The 23,994-nt window shown below is 60.3% G+C and overlaps 1 protein-coding gene across 1 annotated transcript; it reads right to left on the bottom strand.

The window, feature by feature from the left end:
- Positions 1 to 12,300: 12,300 nt before the first annotated feature.
- Positions 12,301 to 14,900, bottom strand: CD248 (CD248 molecule). Its single transcript, XM_045855139.1, has one exon. It carries the CDS (start codon positions 14,887 to 14,889, stop codon positions 12,565 to 12,567), a length of 2,325 nt encoding a protein of 774 aa, XP_045711095.1. The 5' UTR covers positions 14,890 to 14,900; the 3' UTR covers positions 12,301 to 12,564.
- Positions 14,901 to 23,994: the final 9,094 nt, after the last annotated feature.

The raw sequence follows: 23,994 nt of genomic DNA, 5'->3' as shown, positions 1-23,994 counted from the left end.
ATTAATTTAATTTATTTTTAAAAAGATTTTATTTATTTATTTTTTAGAGAGGGAAGGGAAGGAGAAAGAGAGAGAGAGAGAGAAACATCAATGTGCCATTGCTGGGGGCCGTGGCCTGCAACCCAGGCATGTACCCTGACTGGGAATCGAACCTGCGACACTTTGGTTCGCAGCCCATGCTCAATCCACTGAGCTATGCCAGCCAGGCTTATTTATATATTTTTTAAGATTTTATTCATTTAAATTTTTTTTAATTTTATTTTAATTGTTGTTCATGTACAGTTTTCTGTCTTCCCATCCCAGCCCACTCCCCAGATTTTATTCATTTTTTTAAAGATTTTGCTCATTTTACTTTTAGACAGAGGGGAAGGGAAGGAGAAAGAGAGGGAGAGAAACATCTGTGTGTGGTTGCCTCTCACTGCCCCCAACCGGAGACCAGGCCCACAACCCAGGCATGTGCCCTGACTGGGAATCAAACCAGCACCCCGTTGGTTCACAGGCCACAGCTCAATCCACTGAATACCAGCCAGGACTGAAGTCAGTTCTTTTAAAGAAGCAGCTTAGATGGAAAACTCTATGGTGCTCAGGCATTCAAGAAGGCTGAATGTGTGGGGGCTGGCGTACTGGCTGCGCCTCCTCCCCATGGGACGATCTCCCTCTTCCATTGAGAGCTCTAGCAGCACAGCTCTCTAGCCGCTGTCCATCCTCCTCGCCTCCTCAGAACAGAACCCCAGTGTTACCTCAGGTGGCAGTGAGCCCAGCTAAAAAGCAACATCTCTAGCCTCTCTTGCCCATATAGGGTGGCTTTGTGACTTAATTTTAAGATGTGAGATATAAGCAGAATGTGTTGCAAGGGATTTCTAAGAATTCTTGAAATGCAAACTATATTGGTAACAGCTAAGTCTGTCCTCTTGCCTCATCTTATATTCAGTGTGGAATGCAGATGTGGTAGTTGGAACTGCAGCAGCCTTCTTGGATCGGGAGGCGACTTGGAGAAGGCTAACCGAGTGCTGAAGATAGCAGAGCATAATCATGTACCTCAAAACTTAGAGGCTTTAAAAAAAATCAATAGTCATTATTGTCTCTCCTTGTTTCTGTGGGTCAAGAACTCAGACAAAGCAAACAGGGGTGGCTCCACCCCGCTCCGGGGCATCTAGAGCCCCTGCCGGAAGACTGGAGAGCGGGGGTGGAGTCACCCGCAGGCCCCTTCACTCGCGCTCCCGGCAGCGGATGCTGGCTGAAGGCTGAGGACCCAGCGAGGGCCTCCCCACACGGCTTGGGCTTCCCCATAACACGGCCGCTAAGTTCCAAGGACAAGTGCACCTACGGATGGAATCTGCATTTCCCTTCGCGCTCTAGCCTCAGAAGTCTCGTGCATCACTTCTGCCCTGCTCTATGGGTCAAGGTTATTACCAAGTTCCACCCGCTTTCAAGGAAAGGGAACATGAGACCCCACCCCTTACAATGTCAACATCACACTGTAAGATCAGCACGTTGGGTGGGAGAAACACAAGTGGCCGCCTTCACACCTGCCATCGATCACTGAGCCAGGGGCCGTTCTTAACTGATTGGCATCTATGGAGTTGTCTGCACAATGAACGCCAGCCTTTTATGATGCTGGTTTGAGGGATGGAGGTGGTGGTGTGTCAGATGTGGGCGTCCTGCTGAGGGCAGACTGACCAGCTCTGCTCATTTTTGGAGGACCTCTGGCCTGTGGCAGATTGAATGGGGCCACAGATTCTTTGCAGCTCCTCCCCTCCAGGGGTGGAGCCTATTTCCCCACTCTTTAAGCCTGGGCTGGCGTCGAGGCTGGCTTTGCCCGCGGGATGTGGTGGAAGGGAGGCTGTGTGATGGCTGAGGCTGGGCCTCAAGAGGCCGTGCAGCTCCCGCCTGCGCCCACGCGGAGCCTGAGGCCACCGTGCTGTGAAGATGTCCAGTCTAGCCCCCTGACAGACGAGGGGCCGCACACAGGAGCACGGCGAGCCCAGCCAAAAGCCAGCATCAGCCTCCAGCTCGGGGAGGGAGGCCATTTGATCTCGCCAGCCCCAGTCGAGCCACAGATGGCCGCAGCTGCAGGAGCAACACCAGGCGTAACCCACAGACAAACGACCGCGTGGATTCCAACCCAAATTACGGACCTACAGAATGTGGAGAATTAACAAATCCTCATTTTACACTACTAAGTTTTGGAGCGATTTGTTGTGTGCATGATGCACAGCTGATACAAGGCCCCGGGCCCACTTCCGGCGCACGGTGGAGGATCACCGGGCCTGCGCCACCAGGTGGGGAAGCCCCAGAACCCCCAGTGTCTGCTGGAGAGCTGCCGTCTCCTGGTCCCCCGGTGTCTCTTGTCCACATGTCCATTCTCGAAAGAGCCAACATCGGGCTCTGATGCTCCATTCCAACCACTCTCCAGAGGAGGAGGAGAATGCTTCAGGAAGGGGACAGGGCCTGGCTCCAACATCCCAGAGGCCTCTGCCTGTGCCTTCTGTTGGAAACCTGGCACAGCACAGGTGCAACAGAGCCCCGGGTTCCAACCTGCAGCCCGGCCCGCGCCCCTCCCTGTCTTCCCATCTCAGTGAGCAGAGCCGCCATCCCCTCCCAGACACTTCAGCCAGACACTGCATGGCAATTCTCTTCTTCTTCCTTCTTTTTTTTTAAGATTTTATTTATTTATTTTTAGAGAAGGAAGGGAGGGAGAAAGAGAGAGAGAGAGAAACATCAATGTGCGGTTGCTGGGGGCCGTGGCCTGCAACCCAGGCATGTGCCCTGACTGGGAATCGAACCTGCGATGCTTTGGTTCGGAGCCCGCGCTCAATCCACTGAGCTACACCAGCCAGGGCCTTCTTCTTCTTTTTTATTTAAAAAACCAACCTTTGTATTATGTAAAATTTCAAACATCAGAAAAGTAGAGATTGGTGTGATGAGACCTGCTGTGCCCAGCTGGAGCTGCAGCCCACCGTGACCACTCGTGTGTGTGTGTGTGTGTGTGTGTGTGTGTGCGCGCGCGCAGGTGCAGTATTTTTTCCATTACCATTTATTCCCCTTACACCCCTCCCCCACACCATGACCAATCTTATCCCACCCCACGCAGTCCCACTTCTCCCTGCTCTAAATGGTTTATTTTTTATTTTAAAAAACATTTTATTTATTTTTAGAGAGAGGGGAAGAGAGAGGGCAAGGGAGAGAAACATCAATATGTAGTTGCTTCCCATGCACCCCCTACTGGGGACCTGGTCCGCAACCCAGGCATGTGCCCTGACTGGGAATGGAACCAGCCACCCTTTGATTCACAGGCCGGCACTCAATCCACTGAGCCACACCAGCCAGGGCTAAATGGTTTATTTTGAAGAATATCTAGAAGTTGTAGCATTTCATCCAAGAACACCTCCTTCAGCCCCCCATGTGAAACCTACACCCCAGGATCTACCGACAACACCCTTCTCCGACCAGCCCCTGGGGCCCCTGTACCCCAAGGCGCCGCGCTGCCTTGCTCCAGGCCCCCTCCTCCCGCGGCGATCGCGGACTCCAAGGGGCCTCTCCGTAGAGCCCCCTGCAGCCCACACGAAATCGTCTTAACATGTTAATCAAATCACATCTCCGCTTCACTCAAAACACACCAGCGTCTCCCACCAAACATCACGTAAAATCCAGGTTCCTACCCCAGCCCTTCCGTCCCTGTGGGACCCGGCAGATGTCTGTCTGCATGCTCACCTTCAAGCTGCTCTCCTGTCCTCACAAAGCCCCAGCACAGCGGCCCTGCGCCACCCAGATCCTGGAACAAGCCAGGCTTCTTCCCGCCTCCAGGGATTTGGCTCAGAACGCCCCTCCTCCCAGAGCCCTCTTCCTTCCGTAGCTTTGGGGGCTCCTCTCCTCTCGGCTCAGCTTGTGTATCAGTGTGACTGTTCTGCTTAAAGCCACGCCCCCACCGTCCCCTTCACGATTCCATTTTTTTTTTATGGTTTTATGTATTTACTTTTAGAGAGGGGAAGGGAGGGAGAAAGAGGGAGAGAAACATCCATCAGTCACCCCTCCCAGACACCTGCAACCTAGGTATGTGTCCTGACCGGGAACTGAACCGGGGACCTTTCGCTTTTCCTAAGACGCCCAGCCAGCTGAGCCACGCCGCTCAGGGTCTCACCACTGCTCCTGACCTCAGCTTCCCCGCCTCTGCATTTCCTTTCTGCCACTCACCGTAAGCTGCAATAATTTTTATTTGTGTATGCATGAATTTATTCTTGTGTCTTGTTTTAAAACTAAAGCCACGGGAGGCGAACGGTCACAGGTGCAGAACTCTGAGTCAGACGAGTCCCAGCTCTGCCCCTGCGACCTCAGCTGCCCTGGGCAAGTCACTTATCCTCCCTCTGCCTCAGCCTTATCGCTGAGAGATGCGGGATAACAATAGAGGATATTGACTTCAGAGGGTGTCGTAAGGATTACATAAGACAACGTGCTGCTGTGCTTAAATAGGGTCTCACGCATAGTAAATGCTCAATCAACTTAGCCATAATCATCATTTGTATTATTATGAGTATTACTTACAAATAGGCGCTTCCTCTAATACACACACGAGCAGCCAGCACCGTGCCTGACGCACAGCAGATGGCCAGTCAACATCTGCTAAGTGAATGATTCCTGAGCTCCTACCGACGCCTCAACGTCCCAAAGCTGCTGGGTCCTGGGACGGAGCAGGGAGGCCCCGAACCCTCGGCCCAGACCAGCCAAGGGAGCTTTGCGTCACTGAGCCTCACCCGAGGTGGGGCTTTAGGGTCCTCGGTGGCTGGGCCCAGGAAGGGACACGCATGCAGAGTCCCCAGTGCAGAGCCAACCACGACGCGTGTGTCTCCCCCATGGATCCAGGCCTGGACCACCAGACCCGAGAGCCCCCTGGGGGGCGGCGGGCCCTGCATCTTCTGAGAGAGTTCCATCTTCCCTCTGACGTCCCGCTGCCGTCTGTTCTCCGGAACCCATGAGTATGAGGTCATGGCTGAGGTCTCTGGTATCGAGTGGGTAAGGAGAATCAGGCGTTCAGCCAAAAGTTGGCCGCATCCCTGAGTCGGGGTAGGAAGGGCATGCCGCTGCCCCTGCTCCGTGGAGGCCTGAAGCTCCTGGAAGTCAGGGGCAACGGAAGCAAAGAACACCAAACAGGCTGCGTCGCTAACTGCCTGCCAACCGCCAGGGGCTGTGCCACGTCTGCCCCCAGGAGGAATTTCTGTCTAGAGTGTCAGCTGAGACCGAAGTTGGCGAGTTTTCAGCGACCCGTGGTCATGCTGCAGAAGTCAGATGTATTTTCTTCTCTTTTACTGCTGTTTTAAAAACGTATAAAGTGAGCCCGTGGCCAGGTAACTCGGTTAGAGTGTCGCCTAGATATACGAAGGTTGAAGGTTCGATCCCCAGTTAGGGCACATGCAAGAACCAACCAATGAATGCACCAATAAATGGATCATTGTTTCTCTCTCTCTCTCAAATCAGTTTTAAATAAACTTATAAAATGAAATGCCAAAACACTTTTTCAGTAGAAGAGTTTCAATTTATGTGTTATAAAAGCACAATATGTTATAAAAAAAAACCTGTAACAATGTGTTGTAAAAGATAACATAAAGACTAATAGTTTAATAAAGATCCAGTCCAAACCTCTAAAAACCCTTATACAATGAAAATATAATTATTTAAACATTCAAACAGCACGGACGTTTATGAGGTTGCAGTGGGGCGCCCCTCTTGCACTGCTTGCTTCACAGATTGAGGGCGGGGAGTGCTAGGTCTCCCCCTGGTGGTGGGGGGGCAACGCCTGTAGTTTCCGGGACCCCCGGATGTGGGCCGGAGGGAAACTCCTTCAGCCCGGACCTCTGCTTTGGGCTCTGGATCCAGGCGCCCATCTGCCTTCCCGAGCAGTCAGTCCACTTGGGTGGCCACCAGACACAGACCCCAAGCTGCCCGTGTCCTCTGTCCCCCCAGGGCGGCGTCTTCTCCCCCATCTCTGCCCCCTCGAAGGGCACCACCCAGGAGGCAAAACTGGTGGCCGCCCTTCCTCTCCTCCACGTCCAGCCAGCTGCTGGGTGCTGGCTGCTCAAACCCGCTCGCCGGCCACCTCTTGTCTCCTCCCACCCCAGCTCTGCCTCCGCCAGGCCAGCATCCTCTCCTGCCGGGGCAGGGCTCCGGGTGGTCTCACCTCAAGTGTTCTCACAGCTCGCTTCTCTGGCCACTTTTATATCCTTGACCCCTTGCGGAGTCGCTGGCGCACAGCAGTGTCTCAATAAATATTGGATACATGAGTGAACGCATTATTATTTTAGTGGGCAGGGGGTTCCAATTGACCCTTTCCCCTGTAATAGCCCTTGTTCCCCTGGGGACATGGGGCTGCATGTGTGTCAAAAGTGTCCTAAGTGACACAACAGGAACCAGGCAACAGCCCTAGGCAGATCCTCTGAGAGTGAGCCCGGCAGCGGAGCCGCTACCGCGGCAGAAAATAAAATCTACTCTTGTGTTATCTGCTTACCCTGGTTAGGGAAACTGCCACTTCAAAGGTGCCTGCCCATTTAAACCCAGCCAGTGGGTCTGTAATTGGGAGCCTTCCCTTCCTCTTCAACAGACAAAAATTGCAGGCGCGGGGCTCAAGAAAAGCCTGGTGTCTAAGGGGAAACTTCCTTTGGCGGAGGCCCACGCGCCCTTCGGCAAAGTCACAGGGACACCGTGAAACATAGCCCTTGGAGAGACACACAGACACACCCGACGTCGGTCAGACGACCGCAAACTCCCGGCTCCCGGCGCTTCTCAGGGTCCACCCCAGGCTTCCCCTCGATGACGTCATATCTCTGTGGGGGGGGCGAGCAGGGGCGGGCGGGGGCAGGGGGGTTGGGGCAGCTGCCGCGCTACAAAGCAAGCACCGCAAGGAAAGCCAACGGGGAACAGTTTTGAGAAGTTGCGCAGTGCCCAAGACACACAGCTAGTAATGGTGGTTATCTGAGAACCTGCCCAAAGACCCACAGCCCGCAAGTAGTGGGATCCAAATCAAAGCCAGGCTGCCCCGTGCAGGGTGTCGGCTCTTAACTGTGGCTGGCTGGCCTCCTGGCAAGAAATCTGAGAAGTCACCAGAATCAGGCGAGAACATGGCCACTGTCAGGTTCCCTAAAGCTGCACCTAGTCTGGGCCCCTCGTCCGGATCCCACGAAGTCACAGGCAATGAATCACCAGGATCATCTGCCAAACCACCGCTGACTCTCCCTGGGTGGGGAAGGCTTCACATGCCCCCCCTCCACCCATTACAGAGCCATCAGCCTGGGTGTCCACATCTTGCTGACTCTCACTGGGAGGTGGTGACAAAAGAAAAATGATGAGATCTCTTAAACTAAATTGCAGCAGGCAAGACAATGGGGGAGACAGAAATAAAGGAGCTTAATCAGTAACAGCCACTGGCTAACACCAGCAAGACCGCTCACATTCCTAGACGTACGTTGAAACTTTTTTAAAAAAGTATTTTACTAATTTATTTTTAGAGGGAGAGGGAGGGAGGGAAAAGGAGAGAGAGAGCAACATCCACTGGTTGCCTCTTGCATGCACCCTAACTGGGGACCGGCCCACACCCCAGGCATGTGCCCTGAGCAGGAATCGAACCAGCAACTTTCCACTTTGCAGGGTAACAGCCAGCTGAGCCATGCCTGGCAGAGCTGTGTGTCAAAACCTTGAATCAGCCATCAGGTGGCTCTTTCTGCTCTTATCTGGAACAGAGAGCAACCACCGCATCCTGCTTATGCCCGAACTTTCTGGGCTATTGCCCACAACCAATCCAGAAGCATCAAACACTTCTTCCTTATAGACTGTCCACTTATCCCAGAACTGTCCCCCCGTCACCTCTCCACCCCACTATCTACAACTGATGTAAAGTCTTTCAAAACAACCTGGGTCCTTCGCCTGCCCATTCATTGTGTACAGGAACCCTTTACATGTCCATTGTACAAAGGAATCCCAGGGCCGCGGCCTGGCCGTCTTCCCCGCCTGGCCCTGCTGCTGGGGGTTCAGACTGCATGTCCTAGGACCTGGACATTTCTCTGGCTAGCATGTGGGTCAATAAGCCCTTTCTTTCAGAAGAACTTTCGGCCCTGCCCTAGCCAGGTGATTGGAGCGTCTTCCTGTGCACCAAAATGCTGCGGGTTCAATCCCTGGTCGGGACACATGCAGGAGGCAACCCATCGATGTTTCTCTCTCTTCTTCTCCCTTCTTCTCTCTCTAAAATTAAAAAAAAAAAACAACAACACACAGCGTATCCTTGGGTGAGAATTTAAAAAGGAAAAAGAAGAAAGCTTTCACCCTCAAAGGTTTTTGGTTAACAGGGGGCATTTTCTGATGAGAGACATGCTCTAGGGGTGAAGATCACGGAATCCACCTGGGTGCCAGCCTCCACTCACTCAGCCAGCTAGGGCAGGTGGCCTCAAGCAGGGCACTCGGGCAAGTGCCCTCAGCTTTCTCCCCTGCAAATTGTGATAACAACAGCACTTCCTTCCTGGAAGTTGTTATGGATCTTAAATGGGTTAAGTAAGACATGTAAAGCCCTTAGAAGAGGACCAGGCATATAATAATTGTCACAAGCAGCCACTATTATCTTCAATATTGTTCGGCACCAAACCCTACTCCCACTCAAAGCAGCCACAGCACCAGAGCTGGAATCTCGGCTTCCCAGACCCGAGTTTGTCAGGAGGCGGCTTCATCCAGGGCTTAGTGCAGGGTGCCCAGCTGGGTGCCAGTACCTAATGGACCTCAGTAGGGGTTCATTCTGGCCCCCACCGTAGTTAACCCCCACCTGTGCCCAATAATGTTTGAAAAGTGTTTTCTTGAGCTCCTGGAGCCCCAGTCCCGTGTGAGAGTGAGTAGGTAAATATTTGTGAACGTAGTAATGAGTGCTGGTACAGAGATCTGCCCTGAGATCAGCCTCGCTCCCCAAACTGTGACCCTCAGCTTCCCCCGTGAGAGCCTCTGGGCTGAAGTCCACTCCCTCCCACCAAACACAGACCCCTATGAAAGGTGTCCACACTCAGGTTGGGGCGGCGGAGAAGTCCAGGTGAGAGACTGCTTTGGCCCCTGGAAAACAGACTCCGTGGGGAAGGAATAGCAAGGGTCCCACCAGCCCCGGTAAAGGCTGGCAGGGGCCATGTCAGCTCACAGAGTGACTTGAGGGCCGGTACAAACCCCCTCCGAGGCCTTCTCAATACAACGGAGGACACCTGCAAGCAGCTCTGCTGTGTCGGCAGATATTTGAGGAACACAAACATTTTAGAAATTAAGCAACAATTTATTGAGCTCTCCGTAGAGGGAGAGGGGCCGGCTGCAAGCCGCGGTGCGGAAGGCAGGTGGCACCAAAGGCCGGTTCATCGATGCTGTCCGCTCGGCTGTCGACACCGTCTGGGAGCTCCCTCCAGAGAATCCGCAAGAAAGATGCACAGAGGCCGTGGGTGGGGAAGGAGAGGGGGCGCCCGGGCTGGGTTCAGGGGCATCTTGTTCCGGGACGCGGGGTCGGACCCACTAGTGGTCGCACCCACTAGTCTGAGTGTACGCAGAAGGTGCCGAGAGACTTCAACAGCGCCGCGCTCGGAGCGGGAGGAGCTTGAGCCCCGAGAAGGTGGGGCCTAAAGGTACGCGGGGCCACACGGAAGCAGGAGGAGGAGCCTGGGAGGGGAGGTAGGGTCATGATCTCTGTGTGGGCGGGACTTGTGCACGACGCCCCTAAGGAGCGGCGCTCTGAGTGGGCGGGACTTAAGTGACCGTCAGGCTCTTGTTTCGGTATATATATTTTAATTATGTATTTATTTTTAGAGAGAGGGTAAGGGAGTGAGAGAGGGAGGGAGAGAAACATCTCATCCGTTGCCTCTCACACGCCCCCAATCCGGAGATGGCCGCAACTCACGGATGTGCCCTGACCGGGAGTCCAATCCGCGACCTTTCAGTTCGCGGGCCGGTGCTGAATCCACCGAGCCACACGAGCCAGGGTTTGTTTCGGGGCCTTCTTACTGGGCGGCCCCAGGGACTCCGCGTAGGTGGGCCGTTACCTCAGTGCGAAGGGAAAGTGTTAGCCGCACGTGGGCAGAGTTCTTTCCAGGAGAGGCGGACCTGGAGCTCTGCCCCGAAGACTCGTGACGCCTCGGTGAGGGGGCGGGGCTTATAGTTGGGGGCGGGGCCTACAGAGGCGCTGGAGGGGAACGCGTGAACTCCTGGAGGGCGGAGCTTGCATCTCTGAGACTGAGTTAATATCGCTCGCGGACCAAGTCCCCGGCTCTGGGAAGAGGCGGAGCTTTAGTTCTGTCATGCGGGGCTGCGTGAGGAGAATATATTAAACTCTGGGCAGAGTTCATACCTCCTGGACGCGAGAATTAATGGCTCCGATAGTGTGTGAGCAAACCGCGCTGAGGAGGCGGAGCTTATAGCCGGGTGGGTGGGGGCCATTGGTACTGGGACGGGCTGGGCGGAGCTAAGGGGGAGGCGGGGCAATAGTTCTGTGAACCTTTGAGCTGGCAGGGGGCGAGGCTTGTGGCTTTGATGGGCGGGGCCTCTGGAGAGCTCCTGAGGGATCCCTCGACAGCAGCGAGTAGGCGTGGTTCATAGCTCCCAGGGACCCGGTTTATAACACGGGTCAGGGTGTAGGCTGGGGTCGCGCCTCGATGAGGCGGGGCCTGAGAGCCAGTGGGCGGAGCCTGATACACAGCTCTGGGTCGGGGCGGAGTCCCTGCTCGGTCCAGGCGGAGTCTCTGCCTTGGGAGGCCTTGTGTTTAGGCCCGCACGCAGCTCCTCATCTGGTGCTCATTACAGGATGACAAAGAGCCGGCTCTGGGCCCCCTTCCCCACTCCCATCTCCTCCCTCCGGCAGCAGTGCATTTAACTCTTTCCTGTCCTCAAGGTGCTTTGGATCCCCGGCGCAGGGTCTCAAGGCGGAGCTCCAGCCCTTCCCGTCTCGTCGGGCTTTGTCACCCCCCCCAGGCTGTACCCCACCTTCTTCCCAGACCCAGGCCTTTGGGCCACCCCGCCAACCCCTCTCATGCAGCAAACCTCTTTGGCGGCGTCTCCGAGGTTAAAAACTTGGGCAGAATCTGGTGGGGCGTCTGGTTTGAGTTAGGGAAACGTGAGGGAGGCGGGGGTGGTGAGTATCTTTCCCGCACCCCCCCCCCGCCGCGCCCCCTACCCCGCGCCCCGCCCTCAGGTTGGTCCCCAGCCCGGGCATCTAGTCTCCTAGTGCCTTGGGGCTCAGCCCAGCCCATGCTCAGTCCCTGGGGCCAGACGGTGGCATAGCGCACCTGGTAGGGAAAAGGACTCTGGGACACCCCTCTTCGCCTGCCCGGGTGGTCGTGGTGGTTCTGCTCTGTCTTAATTAGAGGCTGCTTAGAGAGGCTGCTTAGAGGCTGCAACTGAAAAATTACAGAGGCAGTGGGACCCCGCGCCTCCACGGCCCAGGTTCCGTCTCTCCCTGTGCCCAAGGCAGTGAGCCCAAGCTGCTGGAGCTCGCAGGGTTTTCCCAGGCTCTGATGTTTGACCTTTCCCTCCTCTGACTTATGGGACACTTTAACCTTGAGCAGCCTGAAACTTCACTCAAGCTGGGGTCTTCTGGGTTCTTTCTGATCCCATACCACCCACACAGAGAAGGGCAAAGTGTGGCCCCATATGGGAAGGTGTTGCCTAGGGAGCTGGGTGTGGGTTCTCTTAGGTTGATTAGCGCTCTCCGCAGTCTAGCCTGCTCGGCTCTACCCTCCACCTCCTCCCTAGAATAGGGAGGGGGACTGCCCCCAGAGTACCTCCAGAGGGGCGGCAGCGCTCCTGAGTGACCGTGAGCCCCAGCCCAAAACTCTGGGCACCCTGGGGGGACGGGAAGGGAAGTACCAGAAGAAGTTGGGAGAAGCTCACCCACAAGACCCTCTTCACTCCCAGGATCATCAGGCCCAGGGCTTACCTTTGACCCCTAAACCCCAGTCTGGCTCAAGTTTAGCAGAGGCCCTCATTCTAGAACCCTCCCCCAGATTCAGCGCTACCTTCTTGGAGTTTGGATTTAAAGAAGAACAAATGTCAAATTCTCTCCATCCAAAACCTCCCACTCCTGGGCTTTCTGTGTAACCTCCGGCCAAGCCCTGCCCTCTCTGGGCTCCCGTTCCCCTGAGGGGAATAGGTGTGGTGAAGGGAAGCATACCTTCCTTTAAGGGGTCTTACCTTATTTCCTTGGGGGCTCAGACAAGCTGAAGAAAGTTCCCCTCCTTTTCTTGGAATCCTCCCAGACCCTCCCCTCAGGCCCCAATGGGGGTCAGAAGCCTTGGATGAAGTCGGTACTCCATTTATTGGAGAAGAGCCCAGTGCCCACCCCCTCCGGTCCTGGGGGCCTCAGCATCTCCTCTGTCATAAGTGCCAGGCCTGGGAGCAGAGTCTCCGTGCGCCACGTCTGGTGGTTGACTGAGAGAAGAGCCCAGCTGGGCCTGAGGGGGCAGGAAGCCCTCTGTCCATCTGGGCAGCCTGCATGGGGCACTGGTGCAGCCCGGGCCCGGTGTCCAATGCCTGCCCCTTCCCCTCGCGCATGGAGTGGCGTGCCGTGCCCCATCACACGCTGGTTCTGCAGGTCTGCACCCCTGTGAGGCTGCCCCGGTGGGGCGTGGGTTCTGTCGGGCCCTTGTTCCCAGCATGGGTGACCCAGCGATAACAGTCTGTAATGCGCTTGTTGGGTGCGTGGGGGCCACAGCGGGTGCAGTACACAATTCCCAGTGCCAGCAGGACCACCAGGAAGACACATGTAGGCACTAGAAGTGCCACCAGCAGCCACCGGTCATCCCTCCGGCTTCGGCCCGCAGGACTGGCCTCCCCCAGGGCTGTGGGGGCTGCTGTGGGGGCTGCTGAGGGCAGCCACGGGGTCAGCTCGGAATTAGAGGCATCTTCTCTCGGGACCTCTGGGGCTTTAGAATGGGTGCGTGTAGGGCTGGTGGGAGTGGTCTGGTTCGTGGGGCTCTGAGGGGGCAGGGAAGTGTGGAGGACGGGGGGCTGGGTGGCAGCAGGCACGGGGACCCGACGGGCGATGGGCAGAGGGGACCTGGATGCAGTTGTCAGAGACGGCGGGGCAGGTGAGCTTATGGGAAGGCGAGTGGCCTGGGGTTTGAGGACTGGGACACCTGGGGTCCCCGGGGGATGATGAGTCCTGGAGGTGGTGACAAGGAGGCCGTGGTTAGCTGGGATGCGGGGCACATGAGCAGTGTTCTGAGTACCAGCCACTTGGGTGTCTGGAGACAGGGGGGGCTGGTGGGCGGTGGACTGTTCAGGGTGCCTGGCTGAGATAACCGGGGGCGGGTGGCCAGCGGGCCGCGCCGGGTGCGTGGCAGGGATCACGGGAGGCTGGTGGGCAGAAGGCAGGTCTGGATAGCCGGCTGAGATCATGGGGAACTGGTGGACAGGGGGCAAAGGTGGGTACATGTCAGGGATCCTGGTGGGCTGCGGGGCAGGGGCCAAGGGTGGGTGTATGGCAGAAATGATGGGGGGCTGGTGGGCAGAAGGCAGTGTGGGGCGTGTGGCGGAGACCACCACGGGCCGGGTGACAGAGAGCACTGAGGAGTGATAGGGGGCCCTGGAGGCACTGAGCGGGGGCGGCCAGGTAGGGTCCAGGTAGGGCACCTGTGGCTCTCCGTCCTCTGGGAAGCTAGGTCTATAAGCCAGGCCAAAGTCAGGTGGATACGTGGGCTCCATCCACGGGATCCCAGGTGGCTCCGTCCAGCCACCACCGAAGCGCTCCCAGGGCTCACCTTGGTCCATCTCATCCTGGCCGTCATCCAGCAGCTCGTCCTCCAGGCCCTGGGCAGCCCGAGCCCCGACGTCCCTCACGGGGCTGCAGCTGATGCCGTCGGCCTGCAGCTCGTGGCCCTCGCTGCAGTAGCACTCAAAACCGCCGACGTAGTTGACGCACATCTGCTGGCACACGGGGATGTCCTGGCACTCGTCCGTGTCCACGCAGCGGTGGGGCTCGTCGTCGGCCGGCTGGAACCCCAGGTGACAGTGGCAGATATAGCCCTGTGGCCCACCCGGCTCGCAGTGCTGCTCACACAGGGCATGCGCACAGGGGTCTTCACAGCTGTGCCCGTCCGCGGCCAGCTGGAAGCCTTCAGTGCAACGGCAGGACACACGGCCATCCACCTCCTCCACACACTCGTGTTCGCAGCCCCCGTTATCTGGGTCACAGCCGGTCCCGGTGGGGCACAAGGGCCCAGCCCGGGACCAGCGCACCCCACCCTCGGGCTGCTTCACGCACAGCAGAGAAGCTTCTCCGCCGGCCTGGCACGGCACGGTGGCCACGGAGCCGAAGGGCAGCCACTCGAACTCGGTGGAGACCAGGTGGAAGGGCGTGGTGTAGACGGTGGGGCCCTCCTGGCCAGCCTCTTCTGGCAACGCTGGGCAAGAGCCCTCAAAGCCAAACTGACACAGGTAGCCATCGACAGCCAGCGTGCACGAACCCTCGAGCCAGCGATGCTCGCCGTTTGCCTTAAGGGCTGCACAGCGCTGGGCAGGGCAGGACCCGTTCGTGGGAGGGTTGGCCCAGTTGGTGAAGTCTGTGTCCTGGTCCCCGGTGATCCACGTGAAGCCGCGCAGCGGGCGCTGCGGCTGGCACTGCCGGGCCTGCCGCTGCAGCCCGATCCACAGCAGCTGGCCGGCCGGGCCGGCACCCACTAGGCTGTCCACGCGCTGGGCTTCCTCAGGGGTTCGAGGCGTGGCGAGGTCGCCCCCCAACTCTCGGCAGGCCCGCCAGGCTTCCAGGAAGGTGCAGCGCCGTGGGAAGAGTGCGTAGCAGCTGTCCTGGCCGCAGGCGGCGCGGGGCTCGGGGGCCCAGGGGGCCTGGCCCAGCGTGGGCACCGTGGCCGCCCAGGCCAGCAGCAGGCGCAGCAGCATTGCGACGCCCCCCGACTGGCCCGGGCTGGGTCTGCAGCCGCTCTTGACAGGGGGAGGGACTGCGGCCTCCGGTGGGCGGGCCAGGGGGCGGGCCCCGCCGGACTCGGCCCTTGTAAGGAGTGGGCTGGGGCTGCTGCCAGCTCCCGCTGCCGCTCCCCGGGGGCTGCCAGAGCAGGAAGCAGTTGGGCGGGCGGCGGGGGTAGGGGGTGGTGGGGGTGCGGCTAGAGGAGGGAGGAGGCGCACCAAGGGTCTGGGAGTCACTGGCAGGGGGACCTGCCTCCCGGAAGAGGCTGGATGACCCTCAGAGCACTGCAGTGCAGTCTCGGGCTCTTAGCAGGGGGGTGAGGTCACTTCGCAGAGACTGACAGTGACCCTAATCTGGACACACCGATCTCATCACACCCGGGAACAGCCTCACTGCCCAACAGCTTTCCATACATGTGGGAGCATGCTCTGACTCATGCCCTTCACGTCACACACGTGTGTACGGTCCTCTCCCCACACGAGAGCTCTCTCCGCCGAACCTCTGGCGCGGATCTGCACGCGTTCTGGCGCACTGCCCCCTAGGTGCGCAGGCCGAGTGGTGCGGCGCTCCACAGCCCCCGCCCAGGAGGCCCCGACACCGGTGTGCGGCCCGAACGGAGCCACCCGGACCAAAGCAGGCGTGGCGGCGTCACCTACACACTGAGCTCCCGACTCAGCCTCCCCCCGACTCCAAGCCTCCTGGCTCCAGCCCGGCTGGGGGTATGGGGAAGGAGGAGGGGCAGGGGGCTGCTCTCTCCTCACCTCTGCTCAGCCTGGGGCCCTGGGAACCGGGGCTTAGAGGGGGAGGAGGCGCCCCCAAACAGGAAATGCTTCCCGGGCTCCTGCGGCAGGAGGGCAGAGTGCAGCGAGGCGGGGGCCGCGCAGGGGGTGGGCTGCGCTCAGGGTGCGCAGGGAGCTGGTGAGAGGCCATGTATGGGCATGGAGCACACAATGACACACGTGTGTGAGACACAGGCATCACGTGTGTGGAGCCCTCCCTGCCCTCAGGGCCTGCTGTGTTGGCCTGGCAGGGTCCTCTTCCCGCCCCGCTTGCAGGCCTCTGGGGGCATGTGCACTGAGCCCACGGGCCAGCGCAGTCCCCCAGGGAGCTGGTTGCCAAATTAACCCGTGCCCACCCCCCACCGCACTCTTGGCAGAAGTCTGAGCTGGGAGTGGGGACATGAAGGAGAGGTTCTGCCGTGGTCCAGCGTTCCGCTCTGCCACTGATCTGGCCGTAGGGAAGTCACGGACCCCCTTCGGGTCTCCATTTTTATCTACAAAATGGGGATAATGTGTCAGCGCCTTCCTGCTCAGCAGGGCTAGTGCATCACAGCCCTGGGTGTTTGCTAATGTGCTCTGTCAGCTGCGAAGCATGAGGCGAGTGTTCCTCAGTGTTCTGAGCAAATCTGGGTGGGGGCTGAGTCCAGGACCGCTGTGCTAACCCCCTCGCTGCGCCAGGGCTGGCCCCGCAGACCCAGCCAGGCCCCTGGAGAACCAGCGCTTTCGAAGTGTTCGCGCCATGCCCGGAAGGTGGTCCTGTCAAGGTCTACAACCTCGAAGCACATAGAACATCTCTCCCCCTTCCCGAGAGAAGAGAGCCAGGACGGGCAGGCCAGCCTCCCGCTGGCGCGGGCCCAGCGCCTTGAGATCATCCTTGACTCCTGTTTCTCCCACGCCCTTGTCCCATCTCAGCGGATCCTGTCTCTGCTTCACCTTCAAAACAAACCCAGGGTTGGACTGGTCCTCGCCGCCTGCTTTGCCACCCCCCCTCCGCCGGCCCCCGCCTCTGCCTAATTTCTCATCCAGACCGTTGCGGCCACCTCTCCTCTGGTCTCTCTCTCGCCCCCTCCATCCTGTCGGAGGGGTCCTTGCGGAACCCGCGTCGGCCCGGTCAGATCCAGCAACTCCTTCTCAGGGCCCTCGGGGTCCCCACCTCACCCGGAGGAAAGGCCAAAGTCCCCATCACATCCTCTGGGCCTAGGTGATCGGCCCCCAGACCTCTCCTCTCAATCCCTCCCCCTCGGCCCCTCTCCTCCCGCTGCTCTGGCCTCCTTCCTGGCTGTCGCCGAAACTCGCCAGGTTCATTTCTACCTGAGCGCCTCTGCCTGGGCTGTTCCCGGCCTGGAACGCTCCCCCTGCGGGATCTGGACGCTCTGCCCCTTCACTCCCTCGGGTCTCAGCTCCAGCGGCGGGGTCCCTGACCGGCCCGCCTCCCCTCCCCCAACGCTGGGGCCTGCCTGGTCTTGTTCCGTTCTTCTCCTCTGCATTTGCCACTATGTAAAGCAGTAAATATTTGTGTTGGCCTGCATCCCTCAGTAGCCAGGGCTTCTCGGCCGCGGCACCATTGCTATGCAGGGCTGAGTAATTATTTCGTCTATGTGCTTTGTCGGGTGTTTAGCAGCATCCCTGTCTTCTGCCTAGATGCCATGGCATCCCTCCAGTGCGACAATCAGAGATGTCTCTAGACATTGTCGACTGTCATGTCTCCTGGGGGTGACGCTGCCCCCACAGAGAACTCCAGCTCTAGGCGCCTGAGCTCCCTGAGGGCAGGGTCGCTGTCTTGTCCCCTGCTATATCCTGGGAGCCTGCAAAACTCTTGGTGTGTAGATGCTGCTAATAGGGGTTTGTCGAATGAATGAATGAGTGAATGAATGGAATTCAGCTAAGTGAGGAACCTGGCTCCGCAAGCCTTCTGCAGACGGGGAAACTGAGGCCCAGGGAATCTCAGAGTGAGTCTGCGGCGGGGCCGGGGCGCAGGCCTCCTGACTCTTACTCTAGTTCTCCCGTTGCCGCAGGGCCCCGAGGGGTCCTTTGAGCACAGTCCGCAAGTTGGGAGTGACACCGGGGAATGGGGATGGGAGGAAGGTGTGACAGGAAGGAGGCGCAGGCTAGACAAAGGGACTGGGGTGGAAGGGCTCAAGGTGTGTTTGGAGAACACTAGGTCTCCACGGGGCTGGAGTGAGGGACACCTAGAGGGCCAGCAAGGGGTGAGAGGCGGCTACAAGGCTGGCCTCTGCTGTGGGGGGGCAAGGGCAAGGGGAAGGGGGGATCCCTGTGGCGGGTGCGGTGAGCGGAGAGGGGACCGGAGGCCAAGGACCAGCTAGAAGGTTGTTGCAATCGTCTGGGAGAAGGGAGGGAGCTGGCCGGAGAGCTGGGCAGCAGGGCGGGCCAGGCCGGGGGAGGCAGCCTCTGGAGGCTCCTTAGGGGCTGGCCAGGGCCCGGTCCAAGGGTGTGGCGGGGCCAGTCATGGTTCGGGCAGTGGCCAGAGCTGGGGCGTCTGAGGGGAGGCTGCACGCCGTCTGGCTAGTGGGTGGGTCAGCCCAGAGGTCAGGATTCCAGCCTCTGTTGGTCGGGTGAGGGGTTGGGGGGCAGGCAAGGGACGCAGGAGTAGGAGGGTCAAAGGCCAAGTTCCAGATGGTCTGGCTGGGCCTACTTGCCAGTGGAGGGAAGCGTGAGCCAAGAGGTGGGAGCAGGGGTGAGGCTGAGTGGGCTGCACCTAACTCCAACAGGACTAAGTGTTTGGGAGATGGAGAATGAGACTTGGAGACCTGTCTGGGGGCCCAGTGCCGGCCGGCGCCTGGCACTCACCTGCCCCATCCAGGCTGGGGGAGATGAGGCTGAGGCGGCCCAGGAACTTTCTGCCCTGGTCCTGATGGAGGGCGGGTCGCAGCGTCGGGGATCCGGTGGGGACGGGGTAGACAGGGGCTGGCCGAGGTCTTGCTCATCCTGTTGGCCCCGTTTAGCCTGACTCATTTCAGTCCCCCCATTGCACAGAGAAGATGCCAATGGGTGCAATAAACGCTCAGAGGATGGGTCGGTGGACATATGGATGGATGGATGGGTGGACAGATGGAAGCAAGGAGGTGTGGATGGATGGAAGGGGGGTTAAGTAAGCGAGCAGTGGGTGGATGAATGGGTGGATGGATGGGTGCACAGATGGATGGGCGCACAGATGGATGGACGGAAAGGCAGGTAGGCAAGAGTGGGGATGGGCAATGGATGAATGGGCGGTAGAGAGATGGACTGATGGATGGACGTAGGGATGAGTAAGTGGCCGGCGGACGGATGCAAGTGGACGGGTGAGTGGACGGAAGACGTTCAGACGCGGGGTTGGATGCAGGGGTTCGGGCAGAAGCGCTAATTCGTAACTGGCCGCCCCTCCGTGGACAGCGGTCTCGGAATGCAACTCCGTGGACCTGGAGGCGTGAAGCCCAGGTGGGCGGGAGAGCTCGGCCACCAGGGCAGGGGCCCTATGTGATGCTCACCACACGGTCTGATTTCTCTGTTGGGTCCCGTGGCCAACGTGTCTCCCCGGCCGGGGTGGGGACAGCCCGGGATGCCAGGCTTAGCTTTCACAGGGGTCCACAGGCTGGGGTTCCCTGCTCCGGTCTCGGCCCTTACAGGGAGAGCTCACCGCAGGGGGCGCATGAACACGGAAGCCCCCTTCCCCAGACGGAGCCTGGTCTTCCAGCCACTGGGACAAGCCAGACGGTGGTTTCGGATGCAGTGGGTGGGCCCGTGGGGGTGGCGGTGCAGGCAGCCTGCAGAGGGGCCGGCCCGACGAGGGCCCAGTGGAACAGCCAGGACGGGGGTGCCGAGTGCGATCAGGGGGCGCCCCCCGGGCAGGCACCCTAGGGAGCTTTGGCACGCCCCACTGCTGAGCCAGCACATTGCTTTGTGCGCAAGTCACCTCCTCTCCTCCTTTTTCTTGTATCCCCACCCCCACCCCCGACCTCTGTCCATTTCTAAATTCTTCCCAAACCACCCCAGCCTCGGGCTGTCAGGAGGAAAGGCCTACCAGTGGAGGGGGGCGGGGGAGGCCCCCGTTGGGCGGGAGCAGCAGGAGAGGAGGTGGGCGCGGTCCCAGGGCCGGAGTGGGGAGGGGTGGGAGTCTGGGAGGGGAGAAATTCTGGCCTCCTCCCCGTTCCCGCGTGCTGGGGCCACACCCTGTGTGCTTCTGGAGGGGAGAGCCCCGCGGGAAGGTGGGGGTTCGAGGACTCGGCAGGGTGGGAGAGACAGGCCCCGGGAAGGTGGGGCCCAGGAAGGAGCCGGCTTGGCCCCGGAGATCAAGGGTTCTGACGGCGGAGGGGGCTGGGGGGTCTTTGCCACGGGCAGAGACTGTGCGCGTGTGTTTGTGGGTGCACCCGGTGTTCGTGCATGACCTTGTGTGTGCGTGTGTGCTCGCACAGGCCCAGCACGGCTGGTGTGTGCGCAGCTGGGTGATGTGTGCGTGTCCCCGCGGGCCCGCACCTGTGCCCGCAGCTGTGCGGGGAGACGCTCACGGCTGCCCCCAGAGAGCCCAGCCTGGGCCCAGCTGGGGCCCCGGTCCCTCTCCTGGCAGGCGCCTAGCTTGAACATCTGGCCACATCTGCCCATAAGGAAGGGAGTCCTGAAGTCCCCGGCAGAGCTCGAAGGGCCTGGCCCTCCCCTTCGGCCCAGAGAGGGACTAGACTTGCACCAGGTCCCATGGCAGATGGGGGCAGAGCAGGGGCTGTCCTTGAATCTGGGGACCCTAGGCCGGGACAGATGCCCTCCTGGTCCTCACCGCTGCTGTCCTCCCTCTGGTCCTTCGGCCGTGAGGCTGGCCCTGACCTGGCCTTGCTGTGCCTCTCTCGGGCCACAGCATCCCCATCTGTGCACGGGGTACCTGCGGGAGAGGACTCGGGCCCCTGCGGTGTCTGGCCGGGGCCTGTGACTTAGGGTGACCGACTCGTCCCAGTTTGCTGTGGACTCCCCTGCTCTTAGCCCTGAGGTCCCCTGTCCTGGGAAGCCTTTCGCCAGGGACATTTCTCTTTCTTCCACGTCCTTCCCACTGCTACCCCGGTCTCAGCCCGCACCTCTGCAACTTTCCCCTTCTCTTCCCGGCCAGCGCCCTCTTCTCCCTGCCCCCTCGCTGTCCCCTCACTGTCCCCAGGGACTCCGGACGCAGAGCCTCTTCCTGTCCCCCTCCCTTCCCTTTCTGCTGGGGCGCCTCCGTCTCCGGCTGTCTCCGGGTCTCTGTCCACTCCTCGCCCCAGAATTGCCACCTTGTTGGCCTCTGACGTCCATCTCTCCGCTCCCCGCCCACTCCCGCGTCTCCCCTCTCCGTCTCTGGTGTCTTGCCCACTCTGTCTCCCCGGTCCCGTCCCAGGGTCTCTGCCTCGCCACCTCCCCTGGGTGGTCCGGGCCGCCCTCCCCTCCCCCTGCACGCACCCCCGGGGCTGGCTGGGGTGGGAGCCAGGTCTGGGGGCTGTGACCAGCAGGGGAGAGAACCCAAGCAGACATGATATTTATGTTAGGACTTCAAAGTGGAGCAGAGCCCGAGGCAGGGCTGGTGGGGGCCGCGGGGGTGGGAGGCCGGCGGGGGTGCGAGGCCGTGGGAGGGTGGTGGGCAAAAGCCAGACTGAGGTCAGCCGTGGCCCCTCCCTGGGGAAGGTCTCCTTGGTGATACGTACCTCCCACGTGGGACACTGAAATTCAGAGTAGGGGCAGAACGGGCTATTTTGGTGCCGAGTTCCAAGAAAGGGACTTCCTGTGCTCTGGCTCGGCCCCCCTCCCCATGCTTTCTTCCTGTCCCCCTGGAGGAGCAGCTGGGTCCTCTGAGCCTCAGCTCGGCCTGGGAGGCAGGGGGCTCGGGGCGGGGGGTGCAGGAGCAGAGGGCCCTGCCTCTGCAGGGGAGCCCCCATGGCGTCCGCGGCCTCGCCTGCTCAGCTCTCTGGCAGAAGCCTGTCCTGGCAGGGCAGTGAGGGGCTGTAACCCCGGCAGCTGGCCAGGCCAGCCGGGTCCAGCCCCTCAGGGCCTCTGGGGTTCACTCAGACTAGGAGCCCCAGGGGCCAAGATGGCCGTGAAGGTCACCCCACCCTTGGCCTAACCCCTGCTAAAGACACGCAGCTGCTGGGATTGGGGTCAGGGGCCTGGGCTTGGGCGGGAGGGACCCATTGTCTCATCCCGGGCCTCCGCTGCTCGTGTGTCCCAGCCTCTCCCAGGAGCGAGGCCCAACAGACACCCCTTCGGGCTGGCTGTCCCCTCGGGAAGCCCCTCTCCCGGACTAGAGGCTCGCTCTGGACCCAGCCCTCTGGGTCTGAAGGCCACCTAGGCTCCCAAAGCCCCGGCCCCTGGGCCCGCCCCCCCGCCCCCCACTCCAGATCCTCCCAGGCACTTCCGCTGAACCGGTGAATCACCAGGGCTGGAATCCGATGAGCTCAGGCCTCCCCACCCAGTGCCGCGGGCTTCTGCCTGCTGCCTGGCCCGTGGGGTCGCCGCCCCCCACAGGGGTCTTTCCAGCAGCTCACGGCCCTCGCCGGCACCCGCCATGGGGCAGGGTGCTGAGCGGGGCCAGGGACAGGCCGGGGCTGGGGGTGGGAAGGGCTTGGGTGTGTTCCGCACGATCCGAAGTATAAGGGGCACGTGTGCATGTCTGTGTGTGTGTGTCTCTGGGTCCGTGTCTGCGTGTGTCTCAGTGTCTGCGTGTGTCTCAGTGCCTGTGTGTGTCTCTGGGTCCGTGTCTCTGAGCGTGCCCTTATGTCTGCCTTTCCGGTGCCTGCGTGCCGTGCCTGAGCCTCGGACTGGGCTGTGGCGGCGGCAGTCCTGCGTGGGCAGGCGGGTGCATGTCACGAGGCTCCTTTGCAGCAGGTCACCGCATATCTCCGTGTCAGCCCGTCCCCGTGTGTGTCAGGGACTCACATTCTGAATGGCAGAGGGAGTGTCTGGGGGAGTGTCTCTGAGTTTGCCCGTCTAGAGATGTTTACAGATCAGGGGAGGGCTGATGTGTGTCCTTGCGTCCCACCCCGCAGGGCGAGAATGGTAGCAGTGCCAGGGTGTTCCTGTTCAGGTCGAGAGTGTCCACGTGCCACCTACATGATTGTGGCAGGCGGGGTGTCACAGGCCCTGCAAAGGCAAGGCAAGGCGCTTGTGTGTGTTCGGTTGTGGGTGTGAACAGGGAGCACAGAGCCGTGGCAGGGTGTTCAGCGCTCTGCCGTGAAGGTGGGTCAGGGTGAGGGGTGGGTCTCACCCACCCCTCCCCAGCCCGCTGTCAGGCCCGCCCACTCGCCGGACTCCTGGGCCTGCCTGGCCCGGAAAGCCTGGGTGGGAGGCGGCCCTTTCCTCAGCCCTTTCCCGACCCCTGTTCTCAGGGTCCTCGCCTGCAGGACGGTGCCCGGGCCCCCCTGCGGCAGGGCTGCTTTCCTTCCTGGCGCGGGGCTGGGTGTGCGTCCTCTGACTGCCCCGGTCCCTGGAGGCCGCAGGTGAGAAGGGGACCTGGTCTCCGACTTGGAACAGGGCACGCTCGCGCCCCCTGGCGGTAGCTATGGAGAACGCACAGCCCGGGCCCCGGGAATCGAGGAGCCGTTTAGGCTGTCTTCCCGCATCAGCCACTGGGCATGTCCTTACCAAGTGCCAGGCATTGTTCTCGGCCGCCGACAGTCCGCGGGAACAAGGCCAGCCGGGCTCTGGCCTTCCCGTGGGGAAGACAGACAATAAACAGAGTCACACTCAGAACTATGGTGACTCCAGAGGTGATAAGGGCAGCACTGCCAAGCGAGGAGATGACTCGGGCTCCTCGAGAGATCCCGAGGTCAAGGTCTCAGCGCGGTGCTGCAGCGGTGGGTGGTAGGCGGGGCGGGATGGCGGTGGGGGGGGGGCGCGGGGGCGGCGCACAAAGTCCGAGCGCAGCGGCCTCTCAGTTACGGCCCGGACCACGTCGGTGTTTCTCCGGCTGGGGCTGGGGGGCTCGGTGCTGGGCCCACACGGACGCGCCGCAGATTGCTCAGTGGATGAGTAAATAGCCCTTCTGTGTTGGAGGACTGCAGAGTCGGAGGCTCCACAGACCTTGGCGTCCGAACCCCGCAATAAGCAGCTTCCGCCGGGCAAGCCTTAGTTTCCTCGCCGGGCAAGTGGGGATAAGGAGACCAGTCTCGGACCAGTTTTTCATCGCCTTTCCTGCCCCTGCATCACGCAGGGCCCTTGGTCATGCTGGTTTGCCTGGACAGGACCCCTGACCCATCAGAACCTCTTGAGAAGACTCAGGCAGGGGCTGAGCCAGGGCTGGGGGCATGCTGGATTCCCAGAGCCTGGAAACAGGGCTCAGCAGGGGAAGGGGTGGGG

Source organism: Phyllostomus hastatus, unplaced genomic scaffold (assembly GCF_019186645.2).
Source record: "Phyllostomus hastatus isolate PE091 unplaced genomic scaffold, TTU_PhHast_1.1 phas_scaffold_11, whole genome shotgun sequence".
Taxonomy (NCBI): Eukaryota; Metazoa; Chordata; class Mammalia; order Chiroptera; family Phyllostomidae; genus Phyllostomus; species Phyllostomus hastatus.
The sequence above is the reverse complement of the archived record's forward strand: the minus strand, read 5'-3'. Positions and strand labels throughout refer to the sequence as shown.

What these genes read in the sequence shown, in the direction of transcription:
- CD248 (XM_045855139.1), bottom strand. Translation starts at nt 14,889, where the DNA reads ATGCTGCTGCGCCTGCTGCTGGCCTGGGCGGCCACGGTGCCCACGCTG.